Below are 17,490 nucleotides of genomic sequence, written 5' to 3' on the forward strand. Positions count from 1 at the left end.
CTCCGCCTCCTCAGGAAACCCCACCAAGCGGAGGTTGTTGCGACGTGCCCGGTTGTCCGTGTCTTCAGCCCGCCTGTGGAGCTCCTTGGTATGAGTGCGAAGGTGGGCCACTTGCTCCTTGAGCTGTGCGATATCATCTTCCACCGTGGATATGCAGGACTCTGCCTCCGACAGCCGTGCGGTGGGTTTGCAAAGGTCCTGTCGGAGGAGAGACACGTCTATTTTGATTTCTCAAATCTTCCCCTCCACAGACGCCTGTGAGGCCCTGATAGCCTGAAGGATGGTGTCAAGGTCTTTGTCTGGAGGAGGAGGGCAGTCCCCCCGCGGCCCCCCCGGAAGGCTCCTGCTCGGAGGTAGTAAACCGGTCCATTTTAGTCTGTGTAGGGGCCGGTGTAGGCTTGGGTCCCTCCCATGGTCGGGGTAGTGTGCAATGTCACTGAGGCCGCGGGGAACCCGGGGGGATGGAAGGCCAGCGTGGGGGCCACAGACCTTCAAAGGCAGAGGTAAGGGGGGCACACAGCGCACTCCACTGGGTTTTACTTGGATGGCCAAGTATTGGAATAACGCTCCTTCCGGGACCAGTGTGCAGAGAGCACCCTCCGCCACCCGAGGAGATGGACGATCTCGCCCGTGGATGGGCCAAGGACCCAACCACTCTGCCAACTGCCAGCCAGACCGCGGGAAACCTGGCGCTCCACAGCCAGGAGAAGGGGACCCCACACAAGTCCACAACAAGCTGAGAAAAAGGGGGGAGCCCGGACACCGCAGTCAGCTCCCGCCTCAACCGCCAGGAGTGGGGAACACCACCCCCAGACAGTGCCAAAGTGGCACCCAGGCAGCGGGGGGGCTCGACCCAATGCCACCAGGCCCCGCCACCCAGGGCACCACGGTCAGGTCTCTCAATCAGTCTCAGCACTGAGCATAGAGGAAGAGGGCCCCGCACTGTGCATGAGATGGAAGTGTAGTGGGGAAGGGTGATATCCAACCCCCACGCTGCTGCCCGACTGACAGCCAGTCCCCACTCACCGTACAGATCAGCTTCACCGCCCGGGGGCCCCTATCGCCCCAAACGCCTCCTCCGCTCAGCCAGTATCCTGCCAGAGGCCCCGCAGCGTCACTAGGCCAGTCTCAGCTCGGGATAGCAGGCCCTCCGCGGGCCAGGAGCCGCAGGCTCCGTGTGGACCCCTCAGGAGCTGCAGCCAGCCATGTCCCCTCAGCGCCAACAATCTCCAACGCCTCAGCCTCGCTGACTAGGGCCGGGCATACAAGGACTTTTAGGCCGCAACAGGCCGCAAACCCCAGGAGGCCACGAGGATGTACACGGGGCGCGGGGGCTGGTGATCTGCGCCCTCGCCTTCGCCGCTGCCCGGACCGACAGCCGACGCCCCCCGCTCACCTTACGGAGCTGCCGCAGCGTTGACGGCCACACTTTTCGCAGGCCGTCCTCGCCGTTCTCGCCTCTACTGCCCCGGCGCCAGCCATATGCCGGCCGATCCCAGGCTGAGGCCCACAATGCCTTGCAGGGCAGGTCACGCTCCCGGTGGCAGGCTGCCCACGGGACAGGAGCCGCAGGCTCCACACAGCCTCCGCAGATGCCCGCAGCCATCCAGCTACCCTCAGCACCGCCAATCACCCGGTGCCGTGGCCCTGATGACTAGGGGCCGAGCTCGCAGGGCCAGCAGGCCGCAACAGGCCACAAGCCAAGGGAAGCCACTGGAGCCGTAAATCCTCACTAAAACGCCGGATGAAGGGCACCACCAGTCGGGGGAACCACAGCGGTCAGGTAGGAGGTCTGGATGGGTGCCAATAAGCGCTGGATTCGAGACGGATGACGGAGGGGTCCGGAGCACTCTTAGAGTGCGACCGCCATCTTGACGCCTCAGGCCACGTACCCCTTTCATAACTATATATATATATATATATATATATATATATATATATATATATATATATATATATTTATGTACATATATAACAGCCAACTAGTTTGGAGAAGCAGTGGAAATAAATCCCTAATTCTGAAGAATACAGCAAAGTCAATTTAATACACAAGATTTAGAAATGTATGAGTACAAACATTCTTCGCTGGAGACAGCGGTGACCGAAGGGTCATTCACATGCCCGGTTAATTGTGATATGTGTGATAACACCTGTTACTGCACATATCACAATTATGGGTTTGGTTGCTAACACCACAATCCTGCAGTTTTCACAATTTTCGCAGGTTAAGCCTGCCAAATATTATCGTGGGGAAATCCTGATATTTACCAGGACAAGCGGGGTTTGGGGCATTAAGCATCAAATCTGCGCAATAGCCCTCATTATCGTGGACAAACTTGCAACTGAGACTTATTTATCAGACCTAATAAATTCAGACCCAGTGGAATTGAATTGTTTGGGGTCTGATCAACATTGGCCTAAAAATTGGGCCACTCATAATGAGGGCCTGGATCAGTAGGGAAGGAAAGTACTTAAGGCACCTGGACCATATTAGACTTTTGACAGATTATTGACCTCTCCACATTATGTACAATTTTTGCACCAATCAAAAATGAAGCAAACTAATTATAAAACCATTGCTAAACTTTTATATTAAATTTATTAATCACAAGTCATTTTTATTGGGCAGTATATCATTGAATAAGAAAGCCACAAAATTACCGTACTTCCAAAATCTAAAGTAAACCAAACTTGTACTATTTTTACTACTTATGTCATAACAATTGATTTTCCTTCAAATGTACTCAAAACTGAAATTTGATGATAAAGTACTATTTGCATTTTTTCTGGAATTATGAAGAAAATTGAGGAAATATATTTGCCCACTGTTTGTCCTGGTGCAAAAGTTTAGTTTTAGCTCATTCCATATTACACATACAGCAGAAATGGTGACAATTCATGCATGTTAAGGGAGCATTATCAGGGACTGGAATGGACTTCTGGCTTGTATCAAGGGTCAGCCAGACTGGTTAGTGGAGATACATTTGTAAAGTTGAAAATTGTGTGAGTGAGACTTTCTCAAGAGGTGAAATAAGCAGTATATGAGCTGTCCACCCACTGTATTATGAGTACCTTTGGGTTTATAGATTCACCAATATGAAAAAAAGAGGATTCTGCCAAACACCTCTCGCGAGTATTATTTTCTCTAAAGGAAAATTACATTGAAGTTTGCCACTGCCTTTAACTTTATGCTGTTTTGCTTCTACCTACATTTCCCAGACTTTTCGGTATCTTTCATCATCTGCATTAGCCAATGCCTTCATATCTAAAAGCTTTAAAATAACTAAATGTTAGTTCTTTTTCAGCTTCTAGTTGGACCATTCTTGGGGTGTGAGCTGGTACTCCACACCTATTTTAATCCCTAAAGAGTACCCAGTACCTCGTTCACCCATACGCTACAGTATGTGCCATTTCACTGCCCATCCCTTGTTTGTTCTGAGTGGAATCGCTGCAGATTATCTGCTTTATTTGTCCACCTAGGAACCTGTGCTGCTAGTTCAACATTTGGTATTTTCTGTTGGATTATCTCCTACTGATTCCATGCCCATGTTGCTGTCGCTGTCAGTCTTAAAACTATATCAGTATTTGACTTTAAACCCCTGGTTAGTATCTTGGTCCATGGTTTTGATTTATGTGAAGTTAATGCAGCTTTTTGCCTTTACTTTACAGATCAGTACATAGTCTCCAAAGGAGAGTTGTCTTTTGCAGTAATTCAGTTACAGGTTTCATGTATCTTTCTCAGAACCAGTGTGCCATTACACCTTCAGCATTCCACTGCATTCTACTCCTGCTTGAGAGGAAGTACCCTCTATGCCTGCCTAATGTAAATGCCGTCTTCAGCTTCTCTTAAATCTTTAGTTCTTTTTGTTAACTTGTTAATTCTTTTTTCTCTATTCACTAATATGTTGCCCAAGTGACACCGAAGTGTTGGTCCATCCTCCTATGCAAATATCATTGTTTCCATACATTGTGCTAACGTTTTAGGATGTAGTTAGAATAATCCATGTTTTAAGGCTGTCTCTGTGGTGTGCCCTTTCTCTGAATCAAACTATTTCCACACACCCAGTTTTGATGTGCCTGGTTTTCCTACTTTCTTCTTCTACGGAGGCCTCACAGTTTCTTGGAAAATCCTTACTTCCATGCACCTTCCATACGTAATTCTGTATACGCTGTTCACACTACAACCTGCAATCTCTAGTCCTTACTCTTTAGTCAAAGAATTCAGAAATTCTACCCTATTTTTGCCCCGTCTTCAATTTTTACTTCTCCTCACCTTCTTGATCCCACCTGGTCAGCTTGTATAGCTATTTGTTAATCTCTCCCCTGAGATATTTTGTACTGACTCTTGACAAAAATCCAGGGCACTTAAGGCACAGCTTTGAAAGTAGCATCCATCATACTTCCTGCTAGGAGAAATGTTAGAAAGCCGTACTGGGCTAGTTCATCCTACTGTGTAATGAAGTTTGGAATAAAGTGAGATTGGGTGATTCTTCGATTGGAACAATGCTAGATGAGTAAGGCGACCTACTATCAGGTGCTGTGATTTGCATGGTTTTACATATCACACAGGAAACAAAGCGTACAGAGCTTTTCTGTTTGTGCAAGAAAAGGTAGGGATCAATGTAAACAAACTAATGTAAATTAGAAACAACATTCAGCAAACACTACCTTAAACCTGTAAGATACAATACATAACAAAAAATACAGCAGAAGACACTGACCACTACGAAAACTGCTTTTGAGTTGCAATGTTGAAACAGGCATGAGGGGATATTATTGAAAGCCTGGTAGTAATACACGATTTGTCAATGTAGAATTCAAATTCCTTTCGAGGTGGCCGGTATATGTTTAAATTCACTATAAAATCATAAAGTGCACCAATGACGTAACTTGATCTTGTACGCATACAATGTTGTAATCCTGCCTAATTCAGCAAACAACATGAAACAGTCACTTTAGCAATACAAAGGGTAGCCACCCGCCTCCTTCATGGTGGCCGGAGGAACTAGGAACCCTGCCTTCTCCAGTGAGTAAGTCAAATAATTTGGCAGTTGAATTGGACAACAAACTTACCTTTGGTCAGCAGGTCAATGCAGTCATCTCATCCTCATTCTACATCTTGAGGATGATAAAAAAGATTCTCCCTTTCATTCCCCCCTGGTGCACAAAAAACGGTGGTATTGGCCTTAGTTCTGTCGAAGACAGATTATTGCAATAGCTTGCATTTAAATATGCAACACCAACACCAACATCTGAACAGGTTCAGTATTTGCGGAATGCAGTTGCCAGATTGCTGGCTAGTAGTCCCAAGTACACATCTGCCTCTCAAGCACTTAGCAAGTTACACTGGCTCCCTATTAGGCAGCACATTTGATTCAAAGCCCTTTGTCTAGACTATAAAGCTCTCCATGATATGGGTCCAGACTACCTGAAACAATGTTTCAAGTGGTATGACCCAGGCACAAATTTGCGCTCCTATGGAGGCAAGAAACTTGTGGTCCCCAGGTTCAAACGGACCAACTGGGGTGGAAGGAATTTTGGGACAAGAACTGCAAACAAACTGAATCAGCTACCTTTCCACATCAGAGCAATGCCAAATCTGTTATTTTTTAGGAAGGAATTAAAAACCTGGCTCTTTTCAAGTTAAGGATTCATCTGAGCCCACTTTGCAGAGCTAGCGCCAAGACACCTCCAGGTATCCGTTCGCTTGAAAAGTTACTTTAATAAAACATAACAAAAATGCGCCCCAAATAAAGAACATGTTTCGCTTGTAGCCTAAGAGTGCACATAAGTCATGAACAATCATAGGACTACAGGAACCAGGGTGTAAAGTCACAAATGCTGGGCTTTCGTGCAGGATTTTCACTTGTCATTAAAATAGTAGATCTTTCCTCTTCGTTAAGTATGTTTAATGCACCTAGTTTAGTGAATAAGACCTAGGTGGGAGCAACCCAAATATTGGCTTTAAAAAGCATCATAGCAAAAACTGCAGATGTTTCTCAAAACCTTCATCATCAGGTAGAGCTCAAGTTGGAGTTAAGACAACCTTTCCATTTACTAATCGAAGCAGAGCATGTCTTAGCATTGATCCACTAACATTGCTTTGGTCATGTATACAGAAGTCTGTGATTGCTATGCCCTAATATTAAGGTCTTTGTTTCTGTTATAGTGGTGGAGACCCAGCTGGAGAGATTCCAGCTTTTCAAATAAAATGTAATAGCAACAGAATTGCCTGCTCTCAAGGATTCTACTTAAACGGGTTTCACCACTTTATTTCATTACTCTTTCTCTACAGTTCCATTCTGACCATTCTGGAGACTGTAGTTTAAACATAAATCCTGACACATGTTCTGCTCTCAGTACAGGTATTTTGAGGAATATTGCTAATGCAATATATGGCTTAGATGAAATGCTCTATAACAAAGTAAGTGCCAAAGTACCTGCCCATTTTGCAGCAGTGGATTAAGGAACATAGGGCCAGATGCATCAAAGGGTTTTGTCCATTGTGTGTATATGGGAAAATGTGTTGATGCATATGGCCCATAATACTCTGGTCCAAACTTTTGGATTTTTCATATACTTTTTTTCACACTTAGCTACTGTGAAGGAACATGTTCCCCACAGGTTTACCTATGTCTTTACATTTTGAAAGCACTCTAGTATTTTTTTAGGGGTTCAGTCCTTTACTATGCCACCCTTCCCTAAATATTGCATTTTTATCTCCGATTATCAACACCCTGTTAAATTCCTCCTGCCTCTATAATATCCTGATGGTAGTTAAGGTACTAGTATGCCCACCCAAGCGAGGCATTGTGTTCCACAATCAATGATCATTTGAGCCACATAAATACTGATTGTTCATTGTATCGATTAGTTTCTCCAAAGACACTAAATAATTTCAGATTCGGTATGATGCAGACGAAGCAACAATGAGTTAGGAATTTAAAAAGTGCAGGTACACAGAGCAGCTTGAAGCCCTTATAGGTTATTGGTTTTGTTATGCATTGCCTTTTACACCTTGCCCTTGGACAGTATCATTTTGAATCTAGGAATTCCATCAATTGATGTTGCAAATTTTTGGGGGCAGTAAAATGGTGAGGTACTTGGATCAAATATGAGTCTTAACATAAACAAAGCACTAAATAGTTTAATATGACAAATCAGCCTTGAACTATGAATGGCAGACCATTCCATGTTATTCACAAGTGGAGTCTCGTAGCTTCTCTGAAAACTGGAACATGAGTATAGTCTGCTCTTGGCAACAAAGGCTTAGGTGGCGTCAAAAGGCAATATTCCTCTATTCTCCCTTGCAGAAGATATAGGGTGCATGCTCTCCAGCACACCTGACAAGCCCAATGAGGCTGAATTTACAGACACTCATACGCTAGGAAATAATGTTTCTTCTTTGTGCCCACTCAATTACTTTCAATTACTTTCATTTACTCAAACTAGTCTCTGCTACTGCAGAGCCAACTCCCTGGAGAAAAAATACAAACTGAGGGAAAAATAGATGAATTAAAGCCATTACTGGTTCACTATTTCTGTGGAAGGGCTTTCAAAATTACGGGGAAAAAGCTTGATTAAGAATGTGTTTATAAAGCGAAAGAAGATTAGGGTGTGATAAAGCTGTGAATTAGTTTGAGATACCTTCATTCCAATTAATTTAATAAAAACATAATGAGATCCAGTACTCAATTCAAAAAGGATGATTCCTTACTGCTCTCTTTAATTGTGACTTATTTGTGGTGGTGCCACATCACTCATTACAGAACCAGTCGTAGCAAGATAGGAGCACAGATTCATGCATCACAATGCTTCTGTAAACAGTGCAGTAGTACCTTACTATTTAGTATGGAGAATGCTCAACGCATATAAACTAATAATCTGTCCGTGGATACCAATGGTAATCACTGTCTAGTTCCAGAATGTGCAAGGTAGATTCTGGAATGTAGTGCTGCTAACCAGATTACCGCATGACACACTAGCTGATCAGGTCCGAGACTGAATGTGCTGTGTCCTGTTCAGCCTGAAAGCCATACAAAGGTGCCAATATGCAATCAAATACAAGCCACAATTTTTGTGGGGTCATCCATGCCCCTTGTTTGGCCCCACTGCCCTGACATCTTCAGGTTAAAGTGGGACTATCCCAAAAGCCACCATCACGCAGCATTATGTGGCTACCACAACTTAAGTCCCACTGGAGATGGGGTAGAGATGCTGCTTCTCAATGACAAAGGGTCAATCCTTGCAAGACTGTGTCCAATGATGCTAGGAGTCCACTTAACCACTTGAGCCCTGAGAGCTATATCATTGGCATTAGCACTTTGCACTGCTAGCTATGACTGCAGAGATCCTTTTTGGTACTTCGCAGAAACAGAAGCACCAATTCTGTAATTCGGTTAAAGATGTCAGGATGCGAAACGCATTGATAGTTAAAGTGACCCCAAAATCCAAATCCACAAGATAAATATTAAAACAGAATATCTTACCCAAGTTGTGTCTTGATAACTTTAGCGAGTTCATTATCCTCTTCATTTTCTTTGAGGAGCTGTTTGAAGCTTTTTACATTTTCCGGGGGTTCTTGTATTGAAATCTCTGGAAAACTTGATTTAAAAATGTTTGCATAGTCTTTTCGGTCCTGTAGAATGGTAAATTAAGTTGTATTAAAATAGAAGTAAGCAACATCTCTTTGCCCAATGTCTTCTCTGAATTATGTTTTTAGGTGGTAAACCTTTTTATCCATAAGAACAGCATTCAGTACTCCAGTCAGCACACGCAAAAAAAAAAATCCCATTAAGACATGCATGAAAATGTAAGTAGTAATGCGGGACTGAATCAAACAAACTGCTAATCTGATAGGTTGGTCTGCTGATACGTATGGTCAATCGGATGCCTGGAATACCTCAAACTGAATTTCAAAGTTTTATTTTAAGACCTTTAGTAGTTGACTCCTCAATTTGCCTCTAAAATTAGGCAGACACCACACCCAATATTACTGCATAAGGAAATTATCATGCAAATCAAGAAGACAGCCCTGTCAAGTGTCACACATCTCGCGTCATGCTAACGCATTTTAAGTCACATTACCGCATAACTGTATGTAAAAAGATTGTCACGCAAATCAGCTAACTAAAAAGCTGTGTATTACCTTTTTTTTGCTTTGTAGAGTCAAATATTTCGTGAGGTTGCAGGTGGCACACAGCAGCCTATGCGAGTTCTATTATTTTTGGTGGGACCGGGCTGGTTCACCTAGATTGGACTGTTTTGTTTGTGTAACGTAGCGTACGCTGACCTGGCTACCTACCCCGGCACTAATTGGTCAGTAGTAGTGAGCACGTGCATGCAGCCCTATGGCCTGCCCACACAACAACGTTTACTACTGACAGTGTTAGTGCTGCTAAAGGAAGAAGTTCAGCGGGTGCCTTGTGTGGACTGACAGGCTCCAGTGTGCACAGGCAGGATGTTTTCAATTTAAATGCCTGCTGCAGCCAGCCCAGGCCATCTAGAATTGCTGCGGCCGTAATTAAATTAAAGGGAAAAAGGGTGTCCGCCTCGGCATGTCCTGCCTTCCCATGCTTGTGTGTGGGGGCGGTGTTCCCTGGGGGCTGTGTCTAGTAATGGTGAGACAGAGAGGAGGTGCCGAGGGCCTAAAGGCTTTGAAGACTGCGTGCCATGCCCTTTTCAAATGTGGTGAGTCTTCCACATTTGATATATGATCACTTTTTGAGATTAAGGGCTAAAATTTAACGCTATAATGCAGTGCGTCCCGTCACTTGTAAATTTTGCCTAAATTAAAAGGCATTCGAAGTTGAAATTGCCGATCCTGCATTGATTTATTACAGTCTCTTCTAAAATGGGGTTCTAGTTTAAGCAAAGCAATGCATAACGAAGATTCTCCTAAATGATCAGAACATATTCTCAGTTAACATCATCACTTCCTGTTACAGAGGCCTATAGGAGCTGTAATCAGCTAACTATAGTTATTAGAAAATGAGATCGGTCCAACTGAGATCCAAAATTGTTCCTTTAGGCAGAAATAAAAAAAATGTTGAACAGTAGAGAAACACAGCATAAATGGGGCAAAATAAGCTGTGAGGCAGTGCACCATTCTCCCTAATTATTCTGGTCCAAACAAGCAGAGTAATGCTTAACCGTGAATGCACTGGACATTGAAACCGATGTAGAAAATCCTTAGACCCTGCAATGAAACAAAGCATGCTGTTCCTTCAAAGCTGGAGTTACAAATTCATATTCTACTGCTCATTTGGGTGCAATTTCTGATGTTTCCCTCCTCTTCATTGCTCGATTTTGCTTGTGAGAAAGTGTCACTCATAGTCATTGAAGGTCACTCATAATTTCACAGAAATTATGAAAATGTCACACATAGGCAACCTTGGCAGCTATGAGAAGAGCAGAGAGACCTTCCTTCGTGTAGTGAATGGAGTCACTTGCAAAACCCATGCACCATAAAACGTACCACGTGCAGTAATACTCTTCTCCAGTAACTTTTCCAATACCGAACATTTCATTAACAAATTTTGGCGCCACATAGCTCCTTTTTGTGTGGGTACATACCCTCAGAGTGGAAGACTTTATGCGTCTCTTTACTACGAGTGTGAGAAATTTGTGTAATTTCCTTTCACTTTTATTATGCAAAATTTCGGGGAAATTACTTGCATTTACACTAAATGCAAATTCTGTGTTTATCCTTATACTTTATAGTGAAATGCCTCTTTATGTCTATTTTGCATGCAAGGACGCATTTTGTAGTAAAAAATATAGTCCTCAAAAACAAAGTGGTGCAAACAACAGCTGCTCACGGTCTGGGTGTTCATGTTGTTCTCACGCTATAATTTTACAATGGGCGCAGCCTAATTAGGCAATATAACATAATGTCGTAATTTGGGGAATTTTGCATAACAACCGTAATAGAAAATACCCCAAACTGCTTGAATTACATTGTTGTAATAAAAATGTTTGCCCGGCCTACTGTTTAGTCAGTGGTGTTGCACTGGTGTTGCACAGTAGCCAACGATGAGGCGAAGAAGATACTTTTCAAGCAGGCTGTTTTCAGAATGTCTCAGAAACAAGAAAAGTAGGAGCCAATAACCAAATGGTTCCGTTTCCACAAGAACACCCGCTCGGGAAGCACACAAGTGTGACATGCCGCAAAGGCCTCCCTCGCAGAAAATGTCATCATTCAGCGAGCACATGTAACATCTATATTCACTGAATAAAACAAATGTTAAAGTAACTTTATAGTTAGGTGAATTTGTCAGTGACAACATTAATGTTATGAACAAAAAAAACACTGAAATTCACCAGTTATAGTTAGCAGCACTAACTATAACTTGAAATGTCACCAGTAAAGTCATAAATGATGTCATAGAACATGACATTTCATGAATGATGTCATATGTGAGGTCATAAGCAGTGCAAGGTGGGGGGCAAGTTATAGTTCGTGCTGATAACTAAAACTGGTGAATTTCTGTGTTTTTCTTTTAGTTCAAAACATTAATGTTGTGATTAATAAAAATTCACCTAACTATAACGTTATTTCAAGGTTGCATTTACCTATGGTAATTAAGTATTACTGGTCCTGCAGCCAACCCCCCTCCATACAGTCAACCCCACATTGCGCACAGTGGGGGGAGAGGGGTAAGCCTTAGAGCCTTGGGCCTCAGCCACCAGTGTTTTTGGTTTTTACTTCAAGGGGAGGGTGGCCTTGCGGCCCTTCTTCCCGAATCTTGTTAGGCCTTGGGAAGCCCACCCCCGGGCCATTTCTAAAAATAAAGGGGAGGAGGGCCGCGCAGCCCTCCTCCCGAGCTCTTAGACGTTGGGGCCTTGTATTTTTTAAGGGGAGTGGGTCGTGCGGCCCTCTAGTATATATATATAGAGGTTTTTTTTCTGTTTGTTTATTCCTGAGTCTACTTCCCAAGATTTTATTTTTTTTAACACTTACATAGGGGAAGAGGTCCCATGGGCAATTCTTTCCTTTTGCGAATGGGTTACCAGCTCCTTTGTGTTGTTCATGTTTTGTGACCAGATTTCAGTTGCAAAACACTGATATATGTGATACCGATTAATTACAAGGGAAGGAACGCCTACAATATGCCCCTTCCAAAAAATGAATTTGTATCCATTTCTAAACAGACTTAGCGATTCGTAAATACTTTGCTAAATCACTAAATAAGGTTCATTCATAGAAAAAGGGGTTTTAATATTCGCAAACACTCTGATTTACCGATTTGTAGTGTATGTGAATGCTAAAACCCTTTGCGCATGGGGCGCACTATTTTTTAAAGACTCCAGAAGGCTGAGTGGAATCACTGTGCTTATTTGCTATGAAGTAATTACTACCGTTAGAGTCACTGAGCATTAAAGCACAAGTGGTATCTTTTTTTGTTTGCTTAATTGATGACGCTGACCTCTCTTCAGGAATCGGAGGGGAAGACCCTTAGATATCACAACACTAGAATTTGGTGTACACCGTTTTTAAGTATGCAAGTAATATTTTTGTGGCGAATCAAGGTGCATCAAAACATAGTGCAATTGAAAACTGTGCTTTGGAAGGTATTTTTCAGGGCACAAGTATTAATGCCCCAGGAAATGTGACCCGATCTAAAGATAAAGTGAGCCACTGGGATCTGGTGACCTTGGACTCTGCCAGTAGTGACCTTAAAATAATAAGAGAGGGTACCTATGCAGCAGGACTCGAAATATTTCTGAACGGAGACAGAACATTATGTATTCTCTTACAAGGGGTAGACAGGCAGGGTTGAAAATTCTTTAAGAAACACAGCAGGGCCGAGGGGAATTGTAGGAAGGAGACACTAGACATATGACAAACAATTTTTAAACAAGGGAAAAAGGGTGGGGAATTCGGAAGGAAACTGTGATGGGGCAGGTATTATTCAATAACAACAGTGGACTTGGTTTTCATGTGAGTATTGTGACATTTGACGTCTAGGGTATCAAAATCATTGTACAGTTTTTAAATCATTGACATATTCCTAAAAATGATAACTGTTGTGTGTAATGTGTTTGTGTAATCCTCACATGATGTAAATGATCTTGTATCTTCTCCCACCACTAAATGTTATGCACAGTGTTTCGTGGCTTCCTAGCTAGATTCGCACTGTATAAATACCAACATATATATAGACATAAATAAAGACGTCGTAATGTGACATTATAAGGCACTCAGGGGCCTATTTAGCAGAGGCTTGCGTCGCTTGTGACCCACGCAATGAGGTACATGCGTGACACAAACCTCAAATCAGGTTTTGAAGCCACGCAAATCCACTTTAGGTGGCTCTGAGAAGCTGAGAAAATCTGCATTGCGTTGCTCTGCCCTGGGAAGACATTCCATGGGCGTTGCATGGGTGTTTCCATGCAACTCCCATGGATTTTGATGCATTCCCAGATTTACAAGAACTTGTAAACCTGGAAATGTGCCAAAATCTTACACCTTCTAAGGGGAGGCATAACGAGGAGAAATATCTCTATTTCTCCTCTTTTCTTCCTCTTTCTATGTGTGCTGCATTCTGCCAGGATTGTTTTGTGCAGAAAGGTGCCCCTTCATGCACAAAAAGAATCCGGTCTACAACACAGGCTCCCTTGCACCCAAGGGTGCCTGTGCATGGGAAAGGACAGGAATGTGCAGTATTGTCTGAAATACAGAGCATTTCTTCCCTTTCTCTATCATGCAGTGCAGGAAGGAAGGTGACTTGCTGCGCTGCTCTGCGTCGCAATCTCATATATGATTCCCTCAATGTGTAGGGTAACTTGTGCCATCGTATGATCAAAAAAACCTCGGTAAATTGTAAAAGCTCAGCTATAAGAGGAGCGTTGCAGCAGAAGTGACTAACAGCATAATTTACAGACAACTGCATTGTCAACCCTTTCTATGTTTTACAATATAGGAAGTTAAAGGTGTGAGCATGTAGGAGTGAGCACAGCAAGTAGAATGTGCCTAATAAAAGGCACTCCCCTCTGGCAATAATTACAGAGCGGAAAGAGTGGCTAAATGATTTCAGAGAAACGTAGCATGCCCCCAAGCAGGTTGTTCTTGGGAGGCTTGCTTTGGCAGAGTCATACCTCTCATTAGAAATGTCAGGAGATAAAAATAGAGTAAAACTCTCTTGTGTTATAAGTGAATCTTATAACAAAATTATATTTTTATGAAACGAAATAGAATAGGAGAAGCAAAAAAAAACCTAAGAATTTGAAATCAATGCTAGATAAGATATTAGAACAAATTATACGGGTGGAAAAGGCAGAACAATGTAGTCCATGATACAGAAGTCAACACAGGTTTGTGAAAAATATAACGAGCCAAAAAATTGGCAATTTCCTCGCTTCGAGAAAATTACTACTCTGCTGACCTATGGAATGCAGTTGACTTGATCATCTTTGACATTCCTAAAACCTTTATTACAGTAAAACATGACAAACTAACAAGAAAACTGGTAAGACCTGACCTGCGTGTAGATACTGTACTATGGAGCAAAAATATTTTCATTACCACAAACGCAGGTTCATGTTAAAGCGAGCAGATGGAGAAGAGTCATTATAGGTACTGGCATTCTTTAAAGATGTTTGAATTATGGGATTCATCATTTTGTTGTGTACACATGGGATTATGGACCCTAATTGCACATTACAAGGATACTGCAAGTCAAGACAAATTTCACGACCATATAGTGGTTCGAGGCTGGACAACTGTGTCTTTATAAGGACGGGGGACTTCAAGATGACTTTTAATATCTTTTAATGTTGAGCTGGAGTATGTTATTGAGTATATTAGGTAACGCATCCTTCCAATTGGATTGAGCTGTTGGCGTGACCTACCTGCAGGCATGCCTTACAGGATGCTATAGCTATAGGTCTTGGTAAGGTGGCCCTATATCATTACCACAGTATAAAACACATCCGAGATAACCTTCAAGAAAGTGCGATATGACAAAATATATTCCATTATTCTCGCCTTTCATTAAATGTGATCAATCTAAACTGGTCATTGCATGTTTCGATGTCATTTGCTCTAAAAAAAAAAAACACACTGGTTGGAAAAACAAGGTCTTAAAAAAGAAATCCATTTCCGGGATTCATGCCGGAAGGGGCAATAATAGCTGGAGCACAGAGGTTGATCCATGCTTCCTCAATCGAACTGAGGGGTAAATATTGGCGATAGTATATCTTAAAACTTTTTCTCACCCTAGCATTTATTCCAGTTACTAATTGTTTGCAAATTTCAAAAGGGGAATAACTTTTCTTTGTTCCAGTGGTACACCTTGGTAAGACCTACATGAAATTTCGCTAGGTATTCAGGCTAGTTAGAGGAATCATAAATAATTCAAATATTGTAAACTATTCCCACATTTTATACCTACATTCAGCGCAGTGTTCAACAGAATTTCACACAAGAATATTTTACCTCTTTAATATTGCGCTGCAGAGAACTATGCCTGCCAATTGTACGCTTTTTCGAAGTCCTACCAATTAATATCCAATATGCATCTTCTAAGCAAGAAGTCATATTTTTTGTGAAATGCTGAAGTTTGATTAGGCACTCTGCATTAGATTCTGTAACGCATAGCACGGACTGCCTAGGCTACCCGCATGCTCAACCTCCATAGTTTTTATGCGTAAAAAGGGTCACTAAGAGACGTTTTTGCTGCTGAACTTTGTTTTTTTTTTTCATTTAAAAACACACCAACATGATTTTAAAGCGAGCAATGAAAAAGTGAAACTGATGATAAGGTAGGAAAATATTTTGTGAATATTTGCTCTTATATTTTTATTGCAGTTTTTATATAGCGCAAGCTCGACTCGAAGATATCGAAGTGCATTTTATGAGCACCAGTTACATTACACAAGGACAGGACACATTCATTTTTGTAGGCATGGGGAGATTAATAGATATGCCTAGAATCACAGGATGCTGAGTCAACAGTGAGACTCGAATCTGTTAAGGTTCCCCAGTTCCAAAAATGGCAGCTCTGACCATTACGCCATTGCTATAGTGTCATAGTGTGTGCTATAAATAGTTTGCAAAGGATCGTGCAAATGTTTGTTCAAAAGAATGTCGGTGCCAAGGACGACTTGTCTGCATGCACCGAGAAAACTACATTTGTTATGAGCTCAAAAATGGCATGGGAAAGGTAGTGAATGTTAACGTTAAATCTTGGCGGGATCTGTGTTGAAAAATTGGTAACGGGGCAAAATAATATCTTGATTCCAAATTTGTTTGCACCTGATCTGACACACTCCTAATAAGGCTGCAAGTCATAAGAGGTACAAAGCTATTGCATACAGAGTCAACACAACCCCTCTTATTCAACTAGCAATGACACATTCGATGCATCTTCTGTAAACTATAATTCAGGGAGTTCATTAAGCAGTACATCAACTAAACTGCAATCTGTAGGCTGGTAGACCAGATTACAAATCTTTTGTGTAGGACTATATTTACATTTCAGACATATTAGCAGATAGCACCCATTGCTCTGTCTTAACCTTGTTCAGTGGTCATCAGCCATAGATCTCAAGAGGGTTTGTATGGTTTAATACCAATTGGTTTGACATTTTTAGTGGACGTGTGCATTCAACACAAAACCCAAACCTAATGGCATTGCCAATGCTTGTAATAGGGAGCGATTGTGTGACGAGCAAGGTTTATTTAGCGCTCCACACAAACCTAAATTTGCTGTAAAGGCTGGTCATGACTATCACACTGCAGTAGAAGAATTGTTTGTTAGAGTCAAAACCAAATCCTATTTCAGAGCATCAGGGTTTGTGGATTTCTTAGCAAAACTTTAACTTACTGCTACAGGAAGGTCAAACTACTTGGTGGACTTTTTCGCCACAGAGAGTCTGCTTTAGTGTAGAAATAGGGGAATGAAAACTGTGTTATATTGGATGGCTATGCAAAGCATGGGTATATCCGAAAAGCTGCTTTCTTGTCGGTGTTCACCAAAGCTTTACATTATGTTTCTGACCCTTGATACTCTTAGAGAATACCCACATGCTTAATAGCAATGATCGCTAAGTAGTGTTTGTACACATGACAGATTTTTTCCAGTGGAGGGAAAAAGCAGGTTTACAGTAAAGTGCAAACTACATTGTGAATCTGTTTCATAAAAAAAGTTATGTTCCACTAGCGGGCGTAAAGACCCCCACATGGGAAAGGTTAGTATACTGGAGCAACGGCTAGCGGAACGACCACAGGGCGGGAAAGAAGTAGCCACATGGTATTGGCAGCTGTTGGAGGAAATTGATGGGGAGCTTCTCCTTCCAGACCAGTTATGGGGGGTGGAGACCGGTCTTCACTGTGAAGAGCTCTGGTTAAACTCTTTCGGTCTCCTCCATCGAATTGTGAAACCATCATGGCTAAAACGAAACCATCTATTCTCAGCGCATCGGGCATATATAACACCGTTGAGACTTTCCAAATTTCTTCCAGATAAGAAGTGCAATAAATGTGAC

At 42.3% G+C, this 17,490-nt stretch overlaps 1 protein-coding gene across 1 annotated transcript in view; it reads right to left on the reverse strand.

Annotated features, from left to right (window-relative positions):
* CLBA1 (clathrin binding box of aftiphilin containing 1) overlaps positions 1–17,490 on the reverse strand; it is a 116,523-nt gene that overhangs the window by 60,717 nt on the left and 38,316 nt on the right. Inside the window, exon 3 of the mRNA XM_085626233.1 lies at positions 8,490–8,638. Coding sequence (XP_085482359.1) covers positions 8,490–8,638 — 149 coding nt within the window. The remainder of the gene's footprint in view (positions 1–8,489; positions 8,639–17,490) is intronic.

This window comes from Triturus cristatus, chromosome 9 (assembly GCF_964204655.1).
Source record: "Triturus cristatus chromosome 9, aTriCri1.1, whole genome shotgun sequence".
In the NCBI taxonomy this organism is placed as follows: Eukaryota; Metazoa; Chordata; class Amphibia; order Caudata; family Salamandridae; genus Triturus; species Triturus cristatus.